Source organism: Ictalurus furcatus, chromosome 28 (genome assembly GCF_023375685.1).
Source record: "Ictalurus furcatus strain D&B chromosome 28, Billie_1.0, whole genome shotgun sequence".
Lineage (NCBI taxonomy): Eukaryota > Metazoa > Chordata > Actinopteri > Siluriformes > Ictaluridae > Ictalurus > Ictalurus furcatus.
In genome coordinates this window covers 17,117,921-17,137,693 of record NC_071282.1, presented here as the reverse complement: position 1 = coordinate 17,137,693, position 19,773 = coordinate 17,117,921, and the positions used below count along the sequence as shown (strand labels likewise).

The 19,773-nt window shown below is 39.1% G+C and overlaps 1 protein-coding gene across 1 annotated transcript in view; it reads left to right on the top strand.

The window, feature by feature from the left end:
* Window positions 1-19,773, top strand: part of dnm1a (dynamin 1a) — a 63,124-nt gene that overhangs the window by 13,794 nt on the left and 29,557 nt on the right. The window contains exons 4-16 of the mRNA XM_053617513.1: window positions 579-782; window positions 1,218-1,316; window positions 2,467-2,627; window positions 4,238-4,380; window positions 4,772-4,907; window positions 5,909-5,976; window positions 7,149-7,287; window positions 14,194-14,280; window positions 14,853-14,923; window positions 15,032-15,083; window positions 15,886-15,891; window positions 16,918-16,929; window positions 17,579-17,692. Of these exons, the coding sequence (XP_053473488.1) occupies window positions 579-782; window positions 1,218-1,316; window positions 2,467-2,627; window positions 4,238-4,380; window positions 4,772-4,907; window positions 5,909-5,976; window positions 7,149-7,287; window positions 14,194-14,280; window positions 14,853-14,923; window positions 15,032-15,083; window positions 15,886-15,891; window positions 16,918-16,929; window positions 17,579-17,692 (1,292 nt within the window). The remainder of the gene's footprint in view (window positions 1-578; window positions 783-1,217; window positions 1,317-2,466; window positions 2,628-4,237; window positions 4,381-4,771; window positions 4,908-5,908; window positions 5,977-7,148; window positions 7,288-14,193; window positions 14,281-14,852; window positions 14,924-15,031; window positions 15,084-15,885; window positions 15,892-16,917; window positions 16,930-17,578; window positions 17,693-19,773) is intronic.

Here is a 19,773-nt window from a genome sequence, read left to right as displayed (position 1 = left end):
AAATAAGCAAAAAAACACTTTATATTAAACGTTTGGCGATCATTTTCTTTGATGCTTACATAAACAAAGAAGATGAAATAAAAATAAAATATTACGTCAAATCAGCAGCATGTTTAATCTGAAAAATTGTGAAAAAAACCAAACAAAAAAACATCGCCATACCAACGATATCTCAGAAAATGTATCGCGTAATTAGTTTATCACGGTGCCGGTTTTATATTGATATATCGTCCAGCCCTACATTAAATGTAGCTATAAATGGATAAAAGTATGGTGTGTCATTTGTTAAGTATGTAACAGCTAATAGTAACTCCACATCATGTCAGGCCACATCGTACTGAATTGCTGATGATTATTTTCCTATAGGAAAGTGGTTTATTCCTTATTTAATTCATTTTCATTTGAGCAGCCGTGAGCAGAAAGGCTTTCACACCCAAATTTTCAGCTTCTAAAGCTTTCTAAGAGCCCCACCATTTTCATACGTCTTGCTGACAAATCTGAATCAAATGAAGGAATCAAATATGGAAAATAAGAATCGTTTAACTCTGAATCATCGTTGAACTCACTTTTCCTATCAGTACTGAACCTGACTCTGGTGGATTTGCCGGGAATGACTAAAGTGCCGGTCGGCGACCAGCCGGTGGACATCGAGCACCAAATCAAGGAAATGCTCATGCAGTTTGTTACGAAGGAGAACTGCCTGCTGCTGGCCGTATCTCCTGCTAACTCCGACCTCGCCAACTCCGACGCTCTGAAGATTGCCAAAGAAGTGGATCCGCAAGGTGTGTGCTGCATTTTTTTTTTCCAAAAGATTAATATTAACAGCAATATGCTCATATAATAATATGCAAATTAGGTCAAATGAATAAACAGTCACTCATTTGCATGTTATGAAGATCGTCCTTTCATCATATCCCATGGTCAGCCTTCGACGTTACGGTTTGTCCGAATGTTATTTATAGAAATGATTGAAAAGCGTATTTTGCATAGTTTCATGGCCAAACATTTTCAGTCATGCTTTTCCAAGAGATTAATATTAAGGGCAATATGGGTACGTTTATACCGTACGTCGTATATTTAATTTAATTCTCACTAGTGCTCTTTAAATGTTTAGTTGCAGTTTTTAAAGCAATCTTAATGAATCACTCACACCTCTGGAGTCATTTCACATATTTCTGTGCGTGTGTGTGTGTGTGTGTGTGTACGTGTTCGAGCAGGTCAGCGCACCATCGGTGTGATCACCAAACTGGATCTGATGGATGAAGGAACAGACGCTCGAGATATTCTAGAAAACAAGCTGTTACCACTGCGCCGAGGTGAGGGTTTCAAAACAGGGGTCTGTTAAAAGAAATCTCCACCCTGAAACACAGTAAACATCTTCATGTTGTTATTTTTGTGATGTGTTTAGTGGTTCTCGAGCTAATGTGTCAGTCTTTGCTGTATTTTTGTTATTCCCGTGAGACGTTAGAAGCTGTTTGCCAGGCTGATGTCACCACAGATGGACGCTGTTATTGCTAGCGCAGTGGTCGCAGTGGTGTTTAATAGCTAAAAAAAAAAATCGCTCTCTTTAGTTAGTTAGTGATGAGGCCAGGGTTAAATGTCCACTGCATCATAACAGCATCAGCACGGCATTGTGGGTAATGCAGGAAAGTGAAAGTAAACCAACATGTCGGTTAAAGATGTTTAAACTATCTCCGATTCGTTCACTATATGAAGTGATAAACCATGTTTAGTTTTCTTATACATGTAGAAGGAAACCTCAGGGCAGCTCTTTCCTCTTTGTTATTTGTATGCTGTTCTAACTGAACGGTGTTGCTCAGTGCTACCCTCTAGTGGTTAAAGGTTGAGAAACTCACTGCACCACTCGAGTGTTGGATATTTTGTAAGGCTGGGGAATAGAGAGAAGGAAAATAAGGGAAAGAAGGAAAAATGAGGATTTGAGAGAGAGAGAGAGAGAATGTGTGTGTGTGTGTGTGAGAGAGAGAGAGAGAGAGAACACCCATGGGTAAGATGAAAAAAAACAACAATGTCTTGATTTCAGCGACACATCTGGAAAAAACCTCTGTTCCTTTCTTTGCTTAGCAATAAAACATATTTATGGGAAACCCTTGAATGCATTAAGCTGACGTTCCATTTTTCCACTTGGTTTCGGGCAGCGCTGGGATGTTTTCTAAATTTGTTTCCATCATACAGTGTCTTTACCTTCCCAGCGTCTGTGACTCACTCATGTAACATGCAAAACCACACCGCGCAAAGCATATTTTATATGATTACGAGCTAAAGGGTCTGTTTCAGGGCAGAAGTGCTTGAATGCTTGATAGACATTAAATGCAACAGGAAACGGCTTTGTCTGTCTTCCAGTTCAGTTTTTCTTCATGCATTCTTTCAGTAATAATATGTTTAAAAAAAATATATACATATAATAATAATAATATTAATACTGTTGTGCTCATTTGTCTGCATTAGGCTACATCGGTGTGGTGAACCGCAGTCAGAAAGACATTGATGGGAAGAAGGACATCACTGCCGCTATGGCTGCTGAGAGGAAGTTCTTCCTGTCGCATCCTGCATACAGACACCTGGCAGATCGTATGGGAACGGCTTACCTGCAGAAAGTCCTCAACCAGGTGAGAGGAAGCTGTTCACAGAGAAGCGAAACGAATCTCATCAGCTCTAGCTGGGAAGACAGAGTCTCCAGGACTGGGACAACACCACAATATCACATTTTTCCCCACATTAGTTACTCTATACTTACATATTAACGTCATTAAGCGTGTAGATAATGTCATCTGCAAGTACTCCATTATTACATTTACATTTATGGCGTTTTGGTAGACGCCCTTATCCAGAGCGACTTACAGAAGTCCTCATACTGGTTCAGGGACTAAGAGTACTATCAGTCTATAAACCCAGTTAGGGAGGTTAGTATAGCAGCAAAAACACACACGAGACATTGATTATTATTATTTTTTTTTTAAATAAACAAAGTGCTTATTTAATTACTTGGGGATTATGACCTCTTAAATTTTAAAAACGAATTTCTTCGTGGTCACAAGTGTCGCTGTAAAAACACGATCATGTTCACACGTTATGTAATATCTAACCTAATCTGCTCTAATGCAAAATATGTAGCAGAAATGACTTATTTACTTAAAAACTATAACACATATTTACTGTACCGCACAATAAAGTGATACCAATACGTTAGAAATAGACGATCACTAATAAAGTGTGGCTTTAAAGCGGAAATATAAACGCAGTTAGATTATAAATAGATAAGTAGATAGATAGTCCGTGTAGTGAGTATGTAAGTACACAAGTTAATTAAGAAAGCAAGTAAGCAAATAAATATGGAAGTAAGTGAGTAAATAAACAAACAAACAAACAAACAAATTGATTAATTAATTACTAGGCCAGCAAGTACGTAGATCAGCAAGTAAGTTGTTAAGTATGTATGTAAGTATGTTGATATATAAGTAAGTGAGTAAATATGTAAGTAAGAAAATAAGTAAGTAAGTACGTAAGTAAGTGAGTAAGCAACGAGATAGGTAAGTATGTCAGTAAGTAGATAAGTAAGTAAGCAAGTAGATTGGTAAGTGAGTAAATAAGTAAGCAAGTAAATAAGAATATATAATTAAAAAAAAAAGAAGTATATAAGTATGTATATTATTAGTAAGTAGGTAGGTAAGTATGCAAGTAAGCAAGTAAATAAGAAATATACTTTCTTATTTACTTGCTTACTTACTTGCTTACTTGCATACTTACCTACCTACTTACTAATAATATACATACTTATACACTAAGTATGTATATTATTAGTAAGTAGGTAGGTAAGTAAGCAAGTAAGTAAGTAAGAAAGTATTTAAGTATGTATATTATTAGTAAGTAAGTAGGTAATAAAGAAAGTAAGGAAATAAATAAGTAAGTAGATAAGTAAATAGGTAAGAAACAAAGTTTGTCTGTAAACAAACAAACAAATAAATGTGTTTTCAGAAAACCTCTGACCCCAAAGTGTTTAGAGTGAACTGTGATGGGGCAGACAGTTAACACATTTGAACAAGAAGCATGTGACTGAATTTATAATAAACATGTAATAATACCCAATTCGCTAACGTGAGCTTAACCTTATCAAAGCTCACCGAGATCACAGTCTTGATTATGTTTAAACAATTGGGAGAAGAAAAAAACAATAACTGTATAACCCTAACTCGTGTAACCCTTAGAGTTGTTTTCACAGCAACTAACCAATCATATCCGAGACACACTGCCCGGACTGCGCAGTAAGCTCCAGAGCCAGCTGCTGTCCATCGAGAAAGAGGTGGAGGAGTACAAGAACTTCCGCCCGGATGACCCATCTCGCAAGACCAAGGCCTTGTTACAGTCAGTAGCTCAGCTTTATACATATCCACGAACATGCAGAAGATTCGCAGATACTCCACTGCAACAATACAAAAATCTGAGTCTAGATTTAGACTTCTAATGGCATAAGAAAGAAACCCTGAACGGACCCAAAAGAAAGCCCCAAAACGTGATCACAATAAAATGGTTCCTTACTATAAGGGTTCCTCATGATAAAGTGCCTCACAGTAAGAGAGTGCCATGAGAGAACTTTTGGGAGGTTATGGACCAAGCCTGGAAATGGCCTGTATGAAAATTTTGAGTAGTTTATTTAGCAATCTTCTGTGAGAATAGTATGTTCCAGGGACTGTAGTTCTTCTTCTGTACACATTTAAAGCATTTTCACATCTTCTTCACTCACTTGTCTCTCCAGGATGGTGCAGCAGTTCTCTGTGGATTTTGAGAAGCGTATAGAGGGCTCGGGTGATCAGATCGAGACCTATGAGCTCTCAGGCGGAGCGAGGATCAACCGTATCTTCCACGAACGCTTCCCTTTCGAACTGGTCAAGGTGTGTGAAGCTCACATATAGACAGAAATACACGCTTCATATTTAACGAGCATGGTTCATGCATTTAAAGTCATTTTTATTGTTGATTCCCAAAACAGTATTAGCCTGAATTTTACAACTGTAGATGTTTGTTTACATATGACAGCAAAAAAAAACAAAAAAAAAAACCTTCAGCCTTTCTACAACGCAGTACTCTGGAGGCGCATTGTGGGTCACTATCGCTTAGCGACCAAAGAATGAGTCATTGCCCAAACTCGCGCCTCCCTCTGGCCATGAGTACAGGCTTTATGAGTAAAACATTCATCTCCCGCTTACTGGAAGAAAAAATACTACACACACACTCACATTCACACACAAACACACACATACACGTACAATAAAACAGTCTGTCTGAAGCGGCTAAACAGGAAGTGGTCAAGAGTCAAGACTGAGAAAAGGAATCTTGGAAGCATCCTCTTCTTATTACTAGTTGAAACAATGCTGAATCTAATTATTAAGTTTTATTAATTAAGATAAACGTGTGTGATACTTTAGTAGTGCGATTAGTCAGGGTTTTTTTTTCTTCAGATGAGTTGGTACTTGGATTAAAGTGATTAGTAATACGATTGTGATGCTGATCTCCTTATTATTTGTGATTATTTATGTAACAGGGAAAATGATGATTTACTCCTCAGGAAAAGTCTCATTTCTTAGTAGTTTAATTTCTGACTGAAAATTTGTAGTTGATCAGTCAAGATATTATTACTGAGGACTGAGCACTGAGGCTTCCAAGCTGGAGAAGCTCAAAATTAGGGTCCAGTTTACAGAAACGTCTGTAAAAATCTATAAATAAGTACGTAAATCTTAATATGGTTGGTGTGATGAGGCCTGAAACAAAGCAAAGTTACTGTTTCCACCCCAAAGTTTGTCCCGATATGTTTTATTCCTCTTTAATAATAATAATAATAATAATAAAAATATATGATAATAATTCTGTACTCACTCTCTCACTGGCTCTGTAGATGGAGTTTGATGAAAAGGAGCTGCGCAAGGAGATCAGCTACGCCATCAAGAACATTCACGGCATCAGGCACGTCTTCTTTCCACCATTCCTCAAGTTCAAATCACTGCCGTGTCCGTCTTTTCCACCTGTCTATCCTCGAAGTTGAATTTAATCACAAGACCTAATCACGACGGCTGCTTGAGTCTCGTTTTAACTCCTGCTTAAAACCGATATTTATGAATTTCCCAGATAGCAAAATTTGCTGTGGCCCAGATCCGGCCTACACCTGACACTTTCATCTGGCCCACATACTACCGCGTGGAATGATGGCACTTGGGTGGTCCGCTCCTGTTTGCCAGATTTGGGCCACAAGCAAACTATAGCAATGCCGCATGTGCCACATTTTTGCCAAAGGTGGCCCACATTTGTTTTGTGATAATCGGGCCATATTCACTGTTTACCACATGGGCCACTTTAGGGTCACATGCAGATTACACATTGCCGTGAGAACCGTGTCTTTGCCTATAAAGGCCCACTTGTGATTTGGGATATTTGGGCCATATTTGCTATTTTACACGTGGGCCACTTCAGGCTCATATCCATTTTGTCCGGGTGAAAAGAAGGCCAGCAGTGCCGCATCACTGCCCGAAGTGGCCCACATCTGGATGCTATCTGGGTCGTGAGCCAGGAAGAGCTTGTGATTAGATTTGTCGTTTATTTATTTATTTATTTTAATCGTTAACCTGTCTCACGCTAACCTGGGGCTGGTTGTGTGAGGATTCTACCTGTCTGGTGTAACTAACTTGAAAATGTATTAAAAAAAAAATAAACATCATTGGACAGAATAGAAACCAGACAATGAACTGACTAATTTCCTAAACATAACAGTGGGCAATTACTCCAATAAAACAAATGATTTTCTTCCTTATATCATTGTGTTTTATGGGACAGCTGGGGACATTTTGAGAGTCCTCTATGACTAAACATTCTTTTTCTTGCTAGTCATAGTTGGGAACAGACAGAGTCACGGTGTCTGGATTGCAAGAGTGAAAATCCACTTATGTATTTCAGAGTGCTAATGTATTTTATGAACGACGTTTTCCTAATTTATTACTCTTAAACCACAAATCACATTAAATCATATTAACACTCTTCTTTCTGCCCAACCTCTCCTTTTTTTTCTCTCACCCCCTCCTCCTTTTTGTTTCTGTTATTTTTTTTTCACCTTCGAACCTGTCTGTTTCCTTTTTGACGGGCAGAACTGGGCTCTTCACCCCGGACATGGCCTTTGAGACCATTGTGAAAAGGCAGATCACGAAGATTAAAGAGCCTTGCCAGAAATGCGTGGACATGGTCATTTCTGAGCTAGTCAATACTGTTAGGCAGTGTACCAAGAAGGTAAAGCCCTGGTGGAGGGTTATGATGTGTCCCAGTTCCCCCTAAACTCGCCGTCGCCTACCCATGGGCCTGTCGCTGGGCTGCAGAGGGGCAATGGTTATCGTGTGTGTGTTTGTGTACCTGGCTGTAGGTTTTGGACAGAAATGAGTATAATGGCCATGGCATGGTCAAAATGGCTGCCTGCACTGGGTAGAAACATCTGGGTGCTGGAGTTTGACTGCTAGGTGGAACTGAAGAAGAACAGGGACAATTTCTGCTATTTAAAACAGGGCTGGTATGACGATGACACTGATATTGTGATAAATAATGTACTTTTTGTATCACTGACCAACTCTCTTCCCATTGCTACTACCAGGTGATTAGACCAAAATAAAATTAAGAATAACATTTAAACCATTTACTTTTGTAGACTTTAAATTTCAAGTCTTTCCAGCAGTAATCATTTTATTTTAGTAGTTAAGCTAGAATTATTTACCAATCTGCTAGCCATACTACATAACCTTAAACTTATATTGTAGAAACCAGTAGCCAAGGTTGCTAACCTGCTAGCTATCATGCTATTAAAACTAGTAGCCTGTTTCACTAGCATGCTAGCTAATATTAGGCTAACTAGTACGTTGTGTAATTAAAACCAACAGCCTACTCCGTTAGCATGCCAGCTGGCATTATTGGGCTGACTATTATATTGATTAATTATCACATCGAGTATGTTCTCCAGTGCTAGGCTGTCTTGCATGCTAGTTAGCGTTTAGGCTAACTAAAAACCAGTAACCAGATTCGCTAGCATGCTAGCTAACATTATGTTAAGTGTTATGTAATTAAATCATTAGTCACTAGATAGAAGGCACTAGCTAGCATTAGGTCTAGTATTATAGAGTGTAGTTAGAACGAGTATGTTCTAGCTAGTTTGTGCTAGCTAACATTAGGCTAAGTCTCACATTGTGTAATGAAAACCAGTAGCCCATTTTCGCTAGCATGCTAGCTAACATTAGGCTAACTATTATGTTGTGTAATTAAAGCCAGTAGCCTGCTAATTAACTTTAATTAGGCTAACTATTTATATTGTGTAAAAAAAAAAAACCCAAAAAAACCAACCCCCAAAACAGTAGGCCCACTAGCATGATAGCTAACATGAGAAGTTATATTGTGTAATTAATTTTGTAGGTACACACAGGTGTTTTAATAAAAGAATTCAAATCTTTCACTAACAAGCTAGCTGTTAGGCTAATAACTTGAGGTTTTTAAAGCATTTTATTAGCATGTCTTAATATTATTATTGATAATATTTAAATGATATTTTTCTTAATATATTATCGATAATATTTTTGCCATATGGCCCAGCTCTGTATTGAAACATTTGCATCATTGTAAAGGAATAATCAGGGTTTTGACTGCTTATCATACAAAAACGAAAGCATATTATGCTGTGTGATAAGGTTTGTGCGTTAACCATGATATATACCTAGCATTAAGACTTCAGCGCCCAGACACCGGCTTGAAAGACTGTAGCGATGCAAATGCACGTCAGTCAGAATAAGTATTATAACTTTCAGCTAACGTCACTTTAAGCAACGTGGTTATGCGAATTGTAAGGAAAGTGCAAAAGAATTGCATTTCTCTTCCTCGTGTTACATTTACAACTACAAAACCACTGAGGACAAAGACAGGAGGCTATTAACAAGCACTAACACCCAGATTAACAGCCGCCTGAGAGCCGTGTCAGCAGTCTGTAAGAGTTCCCACTGCTCCAGTGGGGACGTAATAGACTGGCTCTGGTTTTGGTGGTCAGCTGTAAGGTTGGGGTCATGGAGATCGGAATTTAGAGGGTCTCTGACTGGCGTGAGTGTGCGACGCTGCAGTCTAAATTATTCCTGGCTTCAAGCTGTTGGCCCGTGGACAGCAGGCTGAGGTTTCCTCTCTCTCTTTCTCTCTCTGTGGGAGGGAGATCTTGGCTCGAGCCCTCTGACGAATGGCTTAAAGAGAAACCAAATGTCTCACTTGCCTTTTCTTTCCTCTGTGCTGTCTTATCTGTCCTTCCATCCTGAACCTGCTCTCTCCTTATCCTCACCTCTTCTTCTCCCCCCTTCATTTTGCTAGCTCCTCTTTTTTTTCCCTCTCTGTTTCCCTATTATTTGTTTGAGCCTTTTCTCCATTTTTTGTTCTTTCTCCTCGCTCCTCATGCTTTTCTCTTCCTCCCTTCATCCGTCCACCTCTTCTTTCCCCTCCTTCTCTACCATCTCTGTCCTGTGCTGTGCCACCCCACTTCCTCTACAGGACGGGCCTGTTTACCCCCGATCTGGCCTTCGAGGCTATAGTGAAAAAGCTGATCCAAAAGCTGAAGTCTCCCTGCCTGAAGTGTATAGATATGGTAGTGAGTGAACTGACCTCCACCATACGCAAATGTAGTGAAAAGGTAATGCAGAAACAAAATCCTCGTTTGTCTGCGTCATCTAGGGTATGGATAGACTGACGGCTGGACTCGGTGGCTAATCTGTGGCCATTATATTTTTGTTTGGTGTCAGGGAGCATTGTTTATTCTGTTAGGCTGAAATGCACAGGATTAAGTAAGGAATTAAACACTTGTTACTGATACCAACCCTGAAGTTTATTATTTTTGTTTATTTAGTGTTTCAATTCTCTTCTATCACAGTAATTTGTCAACGATTGCATTTTCTTTATTTATTAGTGAGTGGCATGTCATACGTTTTATCCGTTTATTGTTACATTTAATGTCCACGAGACAAATTAGTTCATTATAATAAGACAGATCAAGGCGTGTAAAATCCTGAAGACTTTCCCCATGGAGGAAAACTGTTGTTACGAAGCACTAACACTGGAGACTCCTTACAATACATAAATGTTAAATAACCTTCTCCTTACCGAAAACTTCAGCATATAAAAGATGATAGTTTTTTTGGTTAAACAACATCAAATGATAACGAATATATATTAATATAAACCTGGTTGAAGGGGGTTTGTTTTAGGGTTTGAGGGTTTTGGAGGGTTTTGAAGGGTTTTGGAGGGTTTTAGGGTTTTGGAGGGTTTTGAAGGGTTTTGGAGGGTTTTAAGGTTGAAGGGTTTTTGGAGGGTTTTAGGAGGGTTTTTGGAGGGTTTTAGGGTTTTGAAGGGTTTTAAGGTTGAAGGGTTTTTGGAGGGTTTTAGGAGGGTTTTTGGTGGGTTTTAGGGTTTTGGAGAGTTTTAGGAGGGTTTTTGGAGGGTTTTAGGATTTTGAAGTTTTTTTGGAGGGTTTTTGGAGGGTTTTAGGATTTTGGAGGGTTTTGAAGGGTATTAGGGTTTAAGGGTTTTGGAGTGTTTTAGTGTTGGAGGGTTTTGCAGCTGCATTACTGTCAGAGCTGCTCTTCTAGAAAATTAATCAACACCTTCTGACCAATCAGATTAGAGAATTCACCCAGTTTTTGTGTCGTTGAGACGTTTGTATGTTTACTCCTTTTCCCCAGGCCTCTTCTTTCTATTTGAACAGTCAGTGTCCATATCTGATCCCTTCTCCTTTTTTCAAAGGTATTCGTTTCTGCTGTCTCAAAGCACTATTAAAGTAAGAGAACGTGTTTCTGATTAGGGCCGTCTCTAATCGTATTGTCTATTTCGACTTGGCCTTGTGAAATTGTACAGGCATTTTATTTCAGTACGAGGATATGATTACACACTTATTCAGTTTACTGGCTATGTGAGTCATTTAGAACAAATCTGTTTGTGTGCACAAGGCCGATGCGAGCCAAACCTGTAACTCCTCACACATCTCAGTGTTATGTTTTAACCTCGTTACCTTTGCTTATAACCGAGACTGTTAAAATGGTTGGAGAGAAAGTAAAAATGTAAGCTATTACAACAAATAATATAATTGGATATACAGTAGTATTTGAAAGTATAAAAAAAAAAAAAAAGTCTTCTACATCTGCTGAAACTTTTTGTACTTCATAATTGGAACCTGTAACAAGACAGCACTATGTCTTAAAACGCAGTTTGGAAGATCGTGAGAATCTAGAGAGAGTCTTATTAATATAGAATATAAAGATTTTATACTTCCTTATATTCTGGACCACCAGGGTGATGTTCCTTCAGAATTAGTGGAGTTTTTCTTGCCAAGTGCAAATAACCTTGACCTTCTACTATGAGTAATCTGTATAAGCTCCATACTAGATCACATCACATTTGCCTTTGGCCATTTTTTTTTTCCCAACATGTGGTTTCCTGGTGTTCCTCCGCTTAGTCATCAAAGTCTAAAGTCTACTTTATTATCATTATGCATTATACTAGACAATTCTACATCACACGCTTTAAAAAAAAAAACCCACACCACACAAGGACAAGATTAAAAAAAGTTAAACTTACAAAAACAAAGTAGAAACCTAAGTACGATGTGAAAAAAAAAAAAAGTCAGTTTTCATAGAACCACACTTATATATGTTATCTTCCGTTCTGTTCATAGAGACAGCTCTTCTAGCCTGCTTAAAACTTTTTACTCTGGTTGCTTGATTTCCAGAGGTTCCCAATGTTTTTGGACATGGACAGTACATCCCAAGCCTTGGTGTTTTGATTTCTCCTCCTTATTTACAGTCATGCTTGTAAATCCGTATTCAAGAAATGTTTCCGTATATTTTCTGTATATTTTATAAGTTTGCTTTCCTGACTTCTTTTCTGTTGTTCCAGCGAGTCAGAGTCACTCGACGTTGTCAAGGAACTAGAGAAGGCAGAGGACGGAGAAATTTGTCCATTTTTATCGCTGAACTCTTGCGCTAGGGATAGCAAAAACGATTCAAATAGCACACGGTAAACACGGCTCGTTTGAACGCAGCTCTATTTCAAAACACACAAAACCTAATAACAGAATCTGTCCAGCAACGGTCAGTCTATCCTTACCACTTTTACAATAATTTAATTCCATTCCATTTTTTATTTTATTCATATCATGGTACACTAAAGATTTATTTGGTTCTCTTACAAAATAATATCCAAAATGTCCAGCTTCCAAATTGTCTCCATTTCATTGCATTTTGTAGTCCTGTCCTGTCTTTTTTCTTCTTCTTTCATTTCTGTCTTTTCCATTAGCAATTTTTTTAAAAAAATAAATAAATAAATGTAGTAGTTTCTGTGAAATTCCTCTTTCAGTGATGGATATTTAATTTAATTTGTTCCTCCCATTTAGGACGGTAGGTCCTGTTCTACTCACTAGCGAATGCCTATAAAAAACATCTATCTCTACCTTTCTTCTCTCCTCATGTTGTCTTCTCATTTGCAGCCACCTCTCACGTCTGATCATTGATTTTCATTGGACAGTTGTGGATTTCTTGTGGATTTCTACAAACAGATTTGTAGAAACCCATTCGTTTACATTGTTTTACACTTTTAACTGGTGTCTAACGTGCGCTCTGCAGTATTTCGTCACGCGTTCTTTCACCAAGCGACTGTAGCATCGGGTCAAATCTTTCATCCCGGAGTAGGTCATGAGAGGAAGTGACTGTGCTGAAAATCCACATGAGCTCACTTTGATCTCTTCCAACGTCCTATCCTCCCTCTCTTCCTCTCTTTCATTTCATTCGTTCAGTGCATGTGTAAATGTTCTGCTCATGTCTGCAAGCAGTCTTGCTTTTTTTTTTTTTTTTGTCCTTCTTAAATTCCCTGTGTAGTTTTTGCATCGCTGCACTTTCACCTGAAGCAGAATCAAGCCGAATCCCTGCCACTTTGCGCTGTTTTATATATGAGTCTGTGTGTTAAGGTTTGTGAGAGTGACTCTGCATGAGCCAAACGTTGCAATGCATCATTAACTTAAACAGCTCCAAGAATGAAAATGGTCTATAAAAGATATCAAAGCAGGGTGCTTTCACACCTATTAGTCCGTTTGATGAGACCGAAACTGACACTTTTGGTTTTGTTTGCTAATTGGATTGGCTTGGTTGAAATATAATAAACAAAAATAAACAACAACAATAACAGTTGGCTAAGAGGCACGTAGGGCTGAAAAGGTAACTCATAAAGCTCTTTCATGTATTCGTCATAAATAAGGCAATGGAAAAAGGTGACCCGTCCTTTGCCGAGTGCTTGTTGAAATCCCCCCAAAAAATCACCCAAGCACATAGAGCACGGAGCCAGCGCTAAATTACAGATTAGATAATTATACAACTCACGAGTTTAAAGTATTTAGTGTGTTTATGTTCTCTTTTTGTTCTAGAATACAGTACATGGCATTTCTACAGTGCTACAGCTCTGAATTTTTGGTTCAGTTGAGCAGCTCGCAATCCAAAACATACGGGTTCGGCGTTGAATCACTTTCTCGCTGCAATCGAACCGCACTTGCAAGTAGACCGAGACCACGTCACTCGGAACGACAGCACCGAGGTGGAATACGCACCGGGGTTCAACTCAAATGAACTGAACAATGTGAAAGCACCCTTAGTGTCTGAGCGAAGGATTCTGAACACCTCAAAGCAGCCATTGTATATTGTTTTTGTCAAACTCTTCGATATAAATTAACCGGATTGAGCTCATTCTCAACCCTGACTTGAATCGGGACCGAGGAAAACTGTTAATGTCCCACAACATGAATAAACGCACCCGTAAAATCTGGGAGCTAACAACTGAAATTCTTCTGAGGCAATGAAATTCAATTTAAAGTCATCAATAGAGAAGAATCGAATCGTAGCGATCACAATCACGCACCATTCGTATGTTTTATTATTCTTTTACGTGATTCCTTTATATTTTGGGACTTGCGCATATGAATGTTATACACGGTTAGCTTTTAAATCCAGCATGTTTTATAGGGTCGTGTTGTTTGTATGTAGAGGAAGACTCCAGTCGTAGGCCGAGTGTATGATACATTTGCTTTCTGCCTTGCATCTTGTCTGCATGTGTGTGTGTGTGTGTGTGTGTGTGTGTGTGTGTCCATAGCTGGCCCAGTACCCCATGCTGCGAGAGGAAATGGAAAGAATCGTCACTCAGCACATCCGTGATCGTGAGAGTCGCACCAAGGATCAGGTGAGGCGTAGACGGAACGATGCTACACATGCATGTCAGTCGCTACATTCATATCACACGTTCATAAGCATCGCATTCATCTTTTAAGCAGTGGATGATTTATGAAAGGCTTCTGAGGTGTCGTTAGAGAAAACGATCATCATGGGTGACGGATCAAGACTTTTTATTGTTGAATACTTCTCTTGAAGTTGATTCGATTTACTTCTTACTGAATGCACGTTCTTGACAATTTGAGAAAGTGATAAAGGGTATACATACTGCTTCGTAATAGAGTTATGCGTATATTCAGATTTAAAGATGACCACTTTAGCTTGATGGCATCCATTTCGTTCATTTGGATGACATATGAGCTTCATAAATAAGTTTACTGGAAACAATTCATCTGAAGAATTCAATTCAATTCAAAAAGAATTGTATTCAATTCAATACACGGACACTTCCAATATAAGGTTTAAAAAATGACAGTCTTTTATGTCGTACTTAAATCATATAGTATTGCTCAATAATATATATATATATATATATATATATATGCAGTTTTGTCAAACAATTTTGTCACCTGTGATCACAAGGTGATGCTTCTTATTGACATCGAGCTGGCTTACATGAACACCAACCATGAAGATTTCATCGGATTTGCCAAGTGAGTCTCCAGATTTCATGTCCGATCACTCTGATAGTTTCATGTCTCTAGAGAAATGACTGGATTTGGACAACTGCTTTTGAGCAATCCTTTTTAATTTCTCTTTAGTGCACAGCAGAGAAGCAGCCAAATGAGCAAGAAGAAGGCGGCTGGCAACCAGGTAACATTTGTATTCCTTACAGCGCCATCTTCAGGACCGGGTGCAGACCTACACTTTCCTTTTTTCCTATGTTGTCACCATTATTCTCAATAGTTTTGAATACTATTGATTTTAAAGCAATAGTTCAGCCAAAAATGAAATCTGAGCATTTTTCTTTTGACTCAAAAGTTCACCAGATTTGATATCTGATTGCTTTATATAAAGCTAAAGCCTACAGGACACCAGCTTAGCATTATAAAAGCATGTACAAGCCATCAGACACTTGCTAATATAACACACCGTTATGCATAAACGTGGACAAAAATTGTCACATCACATAGTTTGGTGCCGGTATTAGGCTGAGCTAGGAGGTGTGGCCTAAATTTTAAAGGCGGGGTTGAAGCTTAAAATTGATTCGTATGATAAAATAGTTCCTTATCATTTTTAAATACAGACATTGTTTACTATTTTTCCTCAAATGTAACTTTTTATTTTTGTAGGTGACTGAGTGATCATTTAGGCGTACTGTATGCATGATGATAAACTGGTAGCGAATATAAAGTTCTATTTCTTTTTAGCTGCATGAACTAGAGTACTTCCACCACGACACAGCTGCTTGGCTGCCACTGGAGCACTCTAAGTGGAACATTGTGTGCGTTTCGTTTATGGCTGAACTCTTCCTTTAACTCCTTACATACGTCCTCGTGTGTCATGTCGCCTTTTAAATAACTGTTGAGTTTCTGACCCCTGTTCATATCTCCTACGTTTTGTGTTTTCTTCTGTATGTCGTTTCATGCTGCTTCTTCTTTATCAACTGGTCCAGGGGCAGGTTTGTGCTCTCGCTCATACCAGTTGAAATGAAGAGACTTGTCATAAAAAAAAAACATGATCTTAGATCAGTTATATCATTTTTTAAAAGTAAAAAAAAAAAAAAAAAAAAAACTACAAGAAAGACTCTGTAGTATTTTCACACTCCTGAGCATTTAGCATTTCATTTCAGGACGCCTCATTTGTCCTGGGTGATATTTTCGGATCTTAGTGCCGCTGCAGTAGCGTAGACATAGTTAGGCCCGTAGTAGAGTATTATGTAATTGTGCAGCTATTTCGGAGAGATGAGTGGATGTGACAGCATTCCTGAGGTGAGCGTGACTAGCAGCAGACGTGTTTTTTAACGCAGGTGGTCAGGACTGTCAAAACGTCCTAGACATAAAATTGCCATATTAAGTTTTTGGTTTTTGCCTTAACAACAAGCCGTAATCATTTTATTCAACATGGTTTTTCTATTGTTGTTTCTGGAAACCACAAGGCACAAAGGCAGTGAGTAGACGACAATAAATGTCCTTTTTGTAAAAAAAATAAATAAAACAACAACAAAAAAACAACAATAAAACAAACAAACTTATTTCTTTTGTCGATTTGAGTGCAAAAGTTTACATCCCACATGGTTTTTGAATGGAAAAAGCCAATTTATCTATACAAACATACCGATATTACAGCATAGAGGAGGACGTGATAGAGATTGAGGACGGACAGATATAAGGGAAAAGTGTGGGCGAGTGTTCAAGTTGTTTATTTGAAAAGAAGGATATCAAACTGAAATGATTTACTTCATCATTATTATTATTATTCTCTTAATATACACTATTTGATATCTTTTTATTTTACTTGTAAGAATGAAGGAGCATCTAAGAGGACGATTCTTGAAAATGTCACTTCTTTGTCTTATCCATTTTGTCAAAGGGGATACAAACTTTTGCACTCCAAATACGGATTTTTATATCTCCTTTAGTGATCTTTTGTCCGTTTTGTGTTTTTGTAATCATTTATATTTTTTCCTTTGCCTCTTCTGCTCTAGGATGAGATCATGGTGAGTACTGGTCTTATATTTATGATGGGGTGTGTGTGTGTGTGTGTGTGTGTGTACATGTGATATCACTAATGTAGATTACAGGTGGCTCAAGCATCTCCCACACACTTTTTTTTTGTTTGTTTTTTTTTTTTTAAGCTAATGTCCATTCAAGCCCAAGAGCACACAATTCAGGCCTTTGAACAAAAATGTGTATTTGGATCATCTATATTTGTGCATGTCTGTGTCATGTGGTTAAAAATTCCAGACTTTCTTTCCTCAGCTGTGTGATTTTGTGCTCTGCAGCTAAGAACAACCAAGTCAGCTGTGTGTAATGATACAGGTTAAGAGATTGTAGTTTATGTTGTGGCCATGTGGACATACGGTATTATACCACAGCATTGCTGAATTCTCGATTCTGATTGGTTGGGAGGTGTTGATTAGTTTTCCATAACAGCAGCTCTGACAATAGTGCAGTAGTACGTTATACATCGTTGTTTCTATAGTAACAGGTTATTGATGCGGAGAGAATGTTGTTTCATGTTGGTGTGTGGATGAGAGCGTGAGAGAGTTTGTAATTTACGTCTAATCCACTGGAGGCGGTACGTGTGTTTGTGTGTGTGTGTGTGTGTGTGTTTATAATCTCTGTGTATCTTGTTCTGTTTCTCAGGTTATCAGGAAGGGCTGGCTGACCATCAACAACATCAGCATCATGAAAGGTGGCGCTAAAGAGTACTGGTTCGTGCTGACGGCTGAATCGCTCTCCTGGTACAAGGATGACGAGGTGAGCCGTTTGTACTCTTTTTTTTTTTTCTTTCTTTCTTTTTTTATACCATGTGATCAAATAACGGCCAAAGCAGAGCATTGGACTGGAATCGAAAGTTTGCGGTAAGCTGAATAAATAATAGAAAAGAGTCACATGACACGGAGAGGTTTAACGGCAATAGTAGTATACCGTGAGTTGATATGAATATCACCGGCGGACGTAACAGATGATATCATGGAACAAATCAATCATATGTTTTGATACACTTCTGTATCGTGCTTTGTGTGGTTCCGTTAGAAACACACGTTTGTACGGAATGGGAAGTAAAAACTGATTCTTAGATGGACGGGGTTCCAACCCATCGCAGGGTACAATCACACACACGTTCACACACTACGGACAATTCGGAAATACCAATCAGCCCAGGGCATGTTTTTGGACTGGGGGAGGAAACCGGAGTACCCGGAGGAACCCCCGAAGCACGGGGAGAAAATGCAAACTCCGCACACACAGGGTGGAGGTGGGATTCGAAGTACGAGGCAAATGTGCTAACCACTAACCCCCAGGTACTAACACTATCCACTGTTTCTGGAGACATTGTGGTAGGAATCCCTTTCTCATTTAGGCCACGCCCAAACTGGGGATTAAATCCGAATGCAGAGATGTTTATTTGTTGGATTAAACAGTTACAGATTAAACAGATACAGATCGCATAACGTAATGACATTACAGCCCGGGAACGCATCCTGCCTAATATCATTCATCCGATAATCTCATGATAACTTGTTTCATTTTCATATAAAGCGTTTTTTATTTTTTTTTATTTTTATTTTTACTCCAGTCCCATGGCCGCATCATTACTGTCGATTGACTTCGAATCGACTTTAGATCAATTAAGTGGAAAACCACCCCAAGACATCCCAGCGTGCTTTGCTTTCGCTTATGAGCTGGCGCCAGCACAAGCATTACGCACCGAGCGCCGATACGTTTCAGTTTTAATGGCCGGGGCTTTTATGTGGGATCGTTTAGATTGACTTTTTCCAAAATAGAAATGATCTCAATTGGGATATTATATATATATTTTTAAGGCGTTCCATTTTGGCTAGCTTTCTGCTGACTTGGCAAGTTAAAAAAAAAACACACACACACACACACACACACACACACACAAAAAAAAAAAAATCTGTCTTGTAGAAATTTTTTCCACTGTGGTACGATTTCTAGTAAATGACTCTCGTTGGAATCGGGGTGCGACATTATTTTTGACGAATATGATGTGTTTAAGATGAACGCAGGCCAAGAGTTGATGGATTTCTTATACCGTATTTATATTCGACAACATCAGGATGGCCTGCATGGTCATTTTGAGTCTTTGTAGTGTGTGTGTGTGTGTGTGTGTGTGAGAGAGAGAGAAAGAGAGACTCACTGAAGCTGGCACACACATGTGCATACCAGAATCTGGTGCTGTCAGTGGCGCCTCGCCTGTTCCCCTCCAGACTGGGACTGCTTCTCATAAACCTCTTAACTTTCAAAGAGTAACGGCAGGGTAGGATACGGTAGTGTGTGTGTGTGTGTGTGTGTGTGTGTGTGTGTGTGTGTGTGTGTGTATGCTCTGTGTAGAATAGCTCAGAGGACAGGCAGGGGTCTAATGCGCCCGTATCTGGTTAGCTGGTTAGGATGGACTTAACGAGGAGCATGTGGGGTAACGAGAGAGCGGGGGGAGGGGAGGATTCTCCGGTGGTCTTTTATCTCTAACACAAAGTCTCCTTCTCTTACACACCGAGGGTGGGACCTCCATCCTCCTCCCTCCTGCTCTTTCTCCACCACATGTATTTATTTTAACGTGAGATGGAAATGGCAGTTCCTCAGAGCACCGGGACCCCAAACTAACACACTTAAGCTTGGAGGTATAGCAGCCCTGCATCGCTTTTGTTAATGAGAATAAAGAGAACCGACGTCCGTTTCCACTGCATTTGTCCAAGCCTGGTGTGTGTGTGTGTGTGTGTGTGTGTGTGGTACATGCACAGACACACACACACTCTAGGCACACACACTCTGTGCAAGCGTGTTTGCTTTTCTTGGGTGGCACACGGGTGATT